The following is an 8,424-nucleotide window of genomic DNA, read 5'->3' as shown; positions in this document are numbered from 1 at the left end:
CGAGGAAATCATGTACCACGACAAATGGAGCATTTTTATCAACCTTGTGTTGTAGCTCATCTAGTAGTGGTCTCCCTCGTTTTACGAGAGGTCAGAAGTCGACTCCCGTGAAGGTGCAACATTGCCCACAAGGTTGTCCATTTACCCTTGAATTTCACCCAAGGGTGCGTTCCGCACATCACGTTGCGGGGCAGTGGGAAGGGGGTTTTACCGCACATGTCCTCGGATTGAGCCGGATTTCTTCGTGGGCAGCAGTTGGAGGTGGGTTATACAACTATGGGAGATGAACGTGTGGATGGTTAAGTTCCATGGGTGATCTCGTACTGCTGATAAAAAAATATGGAGCATTATATATATATATATATATATATATATATATATATATATATATATATATATACATATATATATATATATATATATATATATATATATATATATATATATATATTTATATATAGTGGTAGGATCAAGAGGGAAGTAACCATTCGGGGGGAAGCGGGGGAAGCAAAAACTTTTTTTTTTCGTTTTTTGAAAAAACTTTGTTCACGAACATTATAGATGAGATGAAAATATGAATATTTAGTAGAGACACTTTGTGATAAATGTTTTTATTTTGGCGGGAAAACGCTCGAAGAAGTAATATATAACAATTATCGTATTTTTCGAGCGTATTTTGAGGTTTTAGCTATTGGGGTTTAGATATTAGGGTTTAGATATTAGGGTTTATAGGATTTAGATATTAGGGTTTATAGGGTTTAGGGTTTAGATTTAGGATTTAGATCGAGTTTTTAACACGAACGGTTTAGAGTTTAGGGTTTAGGGTTTAGGGTTTAGGGTTTAGGGTTTAGGGTTTGGTGTTTTGGGTTTATGGAATAAACCCAAAACACCAAACCCTAAACCCTAAACCCTAAACCCAAAACTCTAAATCGGGCTAAATTTTACTTCACAAAACATGAAAAAAAAACGTTCATATTCTTCACGAACAATATTATCTTGAATGTTATTTTTGTCGATCGTTTTCCCGCCTAAATAATAACATTCATCACGAAGTGTCTCTTCTAAATGTTCATATTTTCGTGTGATCTTGATGCCGGAAAAAAAAATTCCAAAAAAAGGAAAAAAAAATAAAAATTTTGCTTCCCCCCGCTTCCCCCCGATTGGTTACTTCCCCATTGATCATGCCCCTATATATATATATATATATATATATATATATATATATATATATATATATATATATATATATTTTTTTTTTCTCATAATTTTTTTAAAAAAATTTTTTCGACAAAATTGCCCATTTCGTCCCCGTATTTTTCACTTTTTGCCCGTTTCATCCCTATGTTTTATTTTCTGCATTTTTCATCCTTAAAACCATTTTAAAGTCCCAATTTCATTCATAAGCCTAACGAAGGTTAACTGAGTCCGTTAAAACTATTTACATGGACTATCCACGTAATCTTCAACTACTTAAACTGCAAAACATTCAAAGGCTTCATTTCAACTTGATGAAACTTGTACGAACTAGATGTTGTGCAAAATATAAGAGAAGCTTTCTCGAAACAGAAGTTCATTATCACATATATGTTCAAAGCGTTCGTAGTACATATATAGAAACGGCTCTAACGTAATTGATACAAGACGGAGACGTACCACTTACTTTACAAAACCACCTTGCAACGGCTTAGATTCTAGAAGGTTCTGAAGTTCTTCTGAACCAGCCTCTTGTTAAACAACAATAATTCGAAAAAAGTCAAATTATCGAGCAGGCGGATCATATGATCAAAAGTAGATTCAATCATAGCACTTTTCGGGGATATGAGTACGGAAGGTAACAAGCCACCTTCTAAGTGGTATCATCGAAGCAGTAAACCGATCTTGTAAAAACTCGATAAACGGTTTTACTTGCAACTTCTCGGTTTCACCTTCACTTTTGATATTATCATCATTCACAGTTCCTGTTCCTTGATATTTCATTTTCAACATAAACATGATATTGAGATACACAGTTTTCAAGTAAATCAATCATAGATCTCATACAATGATACAATGCTTCCAACCAGTTAACGAACCAAGACATTCGGTAAGCCTTTTAACTCCATGCTCCAAATAAAGTTCTTCGATCTCATCACTAACTTTCAACCTATCCTTGTTCCCAACAGGAGCAAATCCCCCAACAGAACAAATACATTCACTGCTAGCAGTTGTAGTTGTAAATGATTCTTTAACCAATCTTAGCACCCGTGATGCTACTTGTACAATGGCAACGTTCGTTGGAGTACACGTAAGCATTCTTCAATCCATTTACAGAAGAATAAATAGCAACACACTTACAGTCGTTGTCTTCTATGTTCCCTGTGGTCCCCATATTTGTTCAACGTACGAATCATGACAACATTCGGTTTTGCAAAGGTCTGCCATGATCGCCAATCTTTGGGATTCGTTAAGCTTATCCATTATTCCTCTCATGAATTAAGTGTACTTTAATTGATGGTGGAAATATCTTTTGAACAACAACACGAAATATCTTTTGAACAACAACACGGACAACCTCTCTAAATTAACAGAATGAATTGATTTTTGTAGTTTAATTAGTTGAAGATTACGTGAATAATCTCTGTGAATAGTTTTAACGGACTCAGTTAACCTTCGTTAAGGTGAGGGATGAAATTGAGACTTTAAAATACTTTTAAAGATGAATAATGCAGAAAATAAAACACAATGATAAAACAGACAAAAAGTAAAAAAAACAAAAGGATTAAATGTGCAATTTTGTCAAAAAAAAAAAAAAATTAAGTCATCTTTCCTTATTATTATCTGCAAACAAAAAAACGATCAACAAAACAAAAACTCAAATGTTGTTAATAGGGCCTGAATGGTAATTACAGCATTGCATATAAACCTGCCGTATTTACAATCATTTTAGGGTTCAGAAGCTCATCAACCCATCGGATCACAGGTCAGCTATAGATACAATCTATCTCTATCTATATGATTTGATGCTCTGTTGCAAATGTTCCTAAATCCCTTCCATGATTACAAAGCTCCAATCTTTTAAACTTATTGATAAATTTTTCATCCGGGGTCACTTAAATTCATATCTTTCTTCATTATCTGGTGCTAATCGCATCAGAACAGTACCCAAAGATGATCAAAACCCCTCAAATTCTTCACAATTTGAAGAAAATATTCAGTCTTTAAAGGATAACCCGCACCCCCAGACCTTAATAAAAGTACTATCTTCAACAAATGATTTGAATTCATCTCTGAAGTTGTTCAAATGGGCTTCACTTCAAAACCAATTTTATCACACAACAGATACATATTATCACATTATAATGAAATTGGGTGTGGCTTCTAGGGTTGATGAAATGGAAGGATTTTGTAATGAAATGGTGAAATATGCATTTGCAGCGTCAGAACAAGCTTTGTTAAGTTTGATTGATAGTTTTATTAGCTATAATAAGATTGATGAAGCTCTGAGGGTCTTCTTTGTACTTAATTCAGTCGGTCATAAGCCACCGATCGTGTTAATAAATCGGTTATTAGGTGTTCTCGTGGAGGGAAAAAAGGGGATTAAGTCTGTTTTATTTGTGTATAAAGAGATGGTAAAAGCAAGTATTTTTCCAAATGTTGAGACCTTGAATTATATATTGGAGGCTTTGTTTGATACGGGTCGGGTTGATTCTGCAATGGATCAATATAAACGGATTCGGAAAAAGGGGTGTTGCCCGAACAGCCGAACATATGAGATAATGGTAAGTGGTCTAATTTGTAATAACCTCTTGGATGAAGCTATTGTTGTTTTAGATGAAATTCTTGATAACAATTGTGATCTTGAATCGAAATTCTTTTCAAATGTATTACCTTTGTTGTTTAAGATGAATAAACATGACATAGGATTAAGACTGTTTGAAAAGATGAGAACTTGTAGTATTGTTCCAGATTTATTAGTGTATGAGGTTCTGATACGCTATTACACTAAGAATGTACATTTGGGTGAAGCAATCAATCTTTTTAACGCGATGATAAGTAGAGATTTAAAGCCTCCGGATAGTGTGTACGTTGATGTGGTAAATGGGTTCTGCATATTAAATAAGTTAAGTGAGGCAAAACAATTTCTTGAAGATCAACAAGTAACGGATGCTAATTCGTATAATGTTCTTCTTGAAAGTTACTGCCAGGTTAGCAATTATGTTGATGTGATCCGGTTATTTCAGAAAATGGTAGAAAAGAATATAATAAACAGTATTTCATGGAACATTTTGATTAGGTTTCTTGTTGACAATCAAACAAATGATATAGTTTATAAAGCTTTTGGTAAAATGATTGTTTCTGGTTTAATCCCAGATTCCAAAACTTACTCTGCTCTTATTTTGGGAAATTGTAAATCAAATAAAGTTGATGACGCCGTCGATTTATTTCATCAAGTTGTTGAGGAAAATTGGGTTGTAGATTCATCTTGCTACGCTGCACTAATCGAATCTCTTTGCAAAATGGACAAGATTCTTGAAGCTGTTGATGTGTTTCGTTACATGTCTTTTAACAAATGTACGTTACATGCGTGCTCTTTTAGTATGCTGATCAGGAGATTGTGTCTAATAGGGAAGGTAGACAAAGTTGTCAACTTGCTGCCACTTGCTTATAATACGGGCTTGTTTTGTTCGAGTGAAGATTATGTTATCATTATGAAGGGCGTGTCGCAATTAACCAAAGGTAACGGTGTATTAGTTATCATTGCAAAAATGGTTATACAGGGTTGTTATATAGATTCAGGAGTTTATAACGAGCTTGTTAAAACCATGAGTGAGCATCATCGGGTAACAGAATGTGCTTTTTTTCTTAATCGAATGGTGAACGAAGGGTGGTTACCCAATACAGAAGTACTATCCATTTCATTTTCTTTTTTGGCACGAAAGTTTAAGTTGCATATGGTTTTGCCTGCAATACAAAATCTGTGTTCTGTTTCTGGACATGAAGTGCTTAATCGTGCGATTTGCAGCATACTTATAAATGGGCTTTGGAAAGAAGGGTATAAATACGAAGCCCGTTGGTTACTGGATATGATGTTGGAAAAGGGTTGGGTACCCGATGCTACGACCCATCGGTTGTTAGTTAACTCTGGTGCTAGTGAAACATCTTCTTATGAAAACGATGATGTGAAAGATGAGATTACGTGCATACTTTCTGAAGGCTTTCGTGAACTGTAGGAAGTTGCATAGCAGGTTTGCATACTTGGGTTATCTTGTTTGTTGTAAAGAACACATTTTTGGATATATTTATACAAATGATAAGTTCATTATGATACTAGACTGCGATTAATGTGCTTACATTACACATTTATGAAGAAATTTATAGGATGATTGACTATGTACTTGGTTATTTGTTGCAAAACTTATCATATGCTTTTTTAGAAATGAAATAGTTGTTATAAAATGAGATCGTTTATAATCAACTGATTTTGTTTGACACAACTGAAGACAAGAAACACAAACCCAAACACCTAAATGTAAAATGAGATCGTTTATAGTTGTTGCAAAACTGATTTTGTTTATATTCATAAATAAAATTGTTTCCTAAAACTTGAATATAGACTCCAAACCAATACACCTAAAGGATATTTCACTCATCGTTCATAAGAGAATCAATTCGTAGTTCGTTACTGTAAGGCATAAATTTTGTAATTATGAAATTTTTTGAATAAACATAAGGCGTTCATGAATCATGATCAAACCCAGTACAATATATAACTCGTGTTTACTCGCCCATTTTGCTATCTCTAAACAACATTGTGTTTACCGAGCCTACACTACGCAGCCACAATACGTTAAAAATATAATCATCCATGCAAGTAAAATAGGATTTGCATAGCGTTTTTTTAACAATGGTTAGGGAGTCACTAAAGATATCCACCAGTAGTGGAGCCACTCACTTGATCATATTTGTGCCACGTATCAGGAGGAAATCACGGGACCGACACCCAGAAGGTAACGCGGCCAACTGGGAAAACCCTCATGAGGTTCGAACGCAACCTCAATATACCACTGAGCAAGGCACATATGTAGTATATTTTTTTCCACTAAGTAGCTCGAACTCATAACCCTCAAGGTTAATGAACCTCCTTGATAGCACTGGCCAAAAGCTCTTTAATAACCAAATAACGTCCATGTTGGGACGTCATCAAAACTTCATTTTAATGAGGTTAAGTGATCCAATCATGTTAGGACATCATCAGAACACCGTTATAAAAAGTTAACTAATTAAGTCATTGGATCACTTTCTTTTCCGGTTATAACTTCAATTAGTGGCGACAAACTTGGAGATATACACACAACACAATGGATACTTCATACTCCGTATATGTATAGAGTATATATGTATATAGAGTATATAAGTGCATGCAGAGTATCCATGTACACTATTGATGTTCAAAGCTAAGGCACCGATGGATCTCATGCGCACACTATTAGAAACTATGAAGTGCAAAGTCAAGCCTAAATGTGCTCTAAACCATGGATCTTTTTTTAATAATTTTGCACTTTGCAAGGAATGATGGCACACTTGCACCACCAAAAGCTAGTTGTCATTTAGGGTTATGCTTATGCATAACCCTAAATGCAAATCTTAATATCATGGAAACAAGAAGAAAATGCCTCACCTGCTAAAGAAAATCGACCTCTTCAAGTAATGCAGATTCCATTCTTCAGAACCTAATGTATCAATCTATCTTTCATAACTATCCAACTCAATGCAGTATGTTTTGCCTTTAAAGGATCTCAACTCTTAACAAAAAAAATCAATAAATCACAACCTACATGGGTGAAACACCCCTACCTTTGTAATCATAGTGAAGACATTATGAATTAATATCCAAATTTGAAGTACAATTCATGAAATAAAGATAAACAAAAAACTAGTTGAAAACTATTATACAAAAAGGATCAAACTGAATTCTTCGCTACCAAATGTACAACTAGATTGATGACAATAAATAAATCTTTCCATAAAAAAAAGAAGAAGCTAGACTCATCATATAATAGCATTAAACTTTCAGTAAGAATACTCTCTAACCCAAAACGAGATTCGTCCAAACAAACACCAATTCAATCATCAAAACCATCAACAGAAAAACCATTTTACAAAAAACAACTCACCAGCTTCAAGGATTCGGGTTCACTACACTGTTTTCCTCCACAACATTAACCTTTTCCAAAGCCTGTTCTTGAGCATTGCTTACCAAAGCATCCGTCTTTACAGATCCATTTTCCGCAACAGAATCCACAACAACATCATCAGCTTCCATTCCCACAACGCCATTACTCTGTCCTTCATTCACAACACCTTCAACTACAACCCCATTTTCCTTCAACTCCACAGCATTCAATGCTGCTTCCAAAACCTCACTCGAAGCATCCGTTTTATCATTAACAACGTTATCAACATTACCAACATTACTATCCCCAAACACCACAATACTATTGTTCGGATTAATTACTTTCTTATAGCTATTATTACTCTTAACAACACCAAAATTTCTCTTTTCTTTCACCATCAACTTCACGACATGATCCAACGCTTCCCTTGCTCGTTTTCTAGTATACGCGGCTTCTTTCGACCTTCGTTCTGCCTCCATAGCCGCAGCCACCTCTGCTTTATTCATCGACATCGCAGCAATCTTCGCTGCGGCAAGCAACAACCTTGCCGCACCAACGTCGATCGCCCTACGCGTATTATCAATTCTATTCAAATTAAAAACAACAGAGTTAGGGTTTATACAAGCCGAACACGGAGATGGACCGCGAGACGATGGCATCGTAACGGCAGGCGGTGTAACGCAGGTAGGGTGAGATGATGAGTAGCATTTGTAACAGACGACGGCGTCATCTGGTGGCGATGGTTCGTAAACGCCGATACATGCCGGACAGAAGAGTTGAGGGTGTAGACGGAGAACGCAATTGGTACAAAGACGACGGAAGTTGCCGCGGATACGGACGTTATGGAGAAATTTACGTTCTTCGATTCCGCACTGTCCGCAGACGGTGGTGGTGGTTGGATTTGAATTCAAGTCTTGTTTCATCATTTTCTTATGTCAATCATGAAATTTTGGAGAACAATTTTGAGTTTAGGGTTTATGTGTGTGAACTGTGAAGGAGAAGGGAGAACCCGGTTTCGTGGTGGAAATAAAAACAAAACCCGGTTTGTTATTTACAGCGTAATTAAATGACAAATCATCAATCAATCAACCGTATGACCAATCCAAATATTTTTTTTTTTTTTTACAGTATCATTAATCATTAAATTAAACTAGTCCCGACCGGTCCGTGCGTTGCGGCGGGGGACTTCGCCTGCGTTTTCATATTTAACGTAGCGTTGTGTATTTACAGAGGGGAACACGGCCCATGTATTAAGCGCCGTTTTAGATGT

The 8,424-nt window shown here is 35.7% G+C and overlaps 2 protein-coding genes across 2 annotated transcripts; one reads left to right on the top strand and one right to left on the bottom strand.

Moving 5' to 3' along the window:
* Positions 1 to 2,944: 2,944 nt before the first annotated feature.
* On the top strand, positions 2,945 to 5,350 carry LOC139890732 (uncharacterized). Its single transcript, XM_071873642.1, has one exon. The coding sequence runs from the start codon at positions 3,033 to 3,035 to the stop codon at positions 5,208 to 5,210; it is 2,178 nt and encodes a 725-aa protein (XP_071729743.1). The 5' UTR covers positions 2,945 to 3,032; the 3' UTR covers positions 5,211 to 5,350.
* Positions 5,351 to 6,854: 1,504 nt separating this feature from the next.
* LOC139890731 (uncharacterized) lies at positions 6,855 to 8,161 on the bottom strand. Its single transcript, XM_071873641.1, has one exon. The coding sequence runs from the start codon at positions 8,078 to 8,080 to the stop codon at positions 7,160 to 7,162; it is 921 nt and encodes a 306-aa protein (XP_071729742.1). The 5' UTR covers positions 8,081 to 8,161; the 3' UTR covers positions 6,855 to 7,159.
* Between the last annotated feature and the right edge of the window lie 263 nt (positions 8,162 to 8,424).

The sequence above is a fragment of the Rutidosis leptorrhynchoides genome, chromosome 2 (assembly GCF_046630445.1).
Source record: "Rutidosis leptorrhynchoides isolate AG116_Rl617_1_P2 chromosome 2, CSIRO_AGI_Rlap_v1, whole genome shotgun sequence".
Taxonomy (NCBI): Eukaryota; Viridiplantae; Streptophyta; class Magnoliopsida; order Asterales; family Asteraceae; genus Rutidosis; species Rutidosis leptorrhynchoides.
This window is presented reverse-complemented; position numbering and strand designations above follow the sequence as displayed.

What these genes read in the sequence shown, in the direction of transcription:
- LOC139890732 (XM_071873642.1), top strand. Translation starts at nt 3,033, where the DNA reads ATGATTACAAAGCTCCAATCTTTTAAACTTATTGATAAATTTTTCATC.
- LOC139890731 (XM_071873641.1), bottom strand. Translation starts at nt 8,080, where the DNA reads ATGATGAAACAAGACTTGAATTCAAATCCAACCACCACCACCGTCTGC.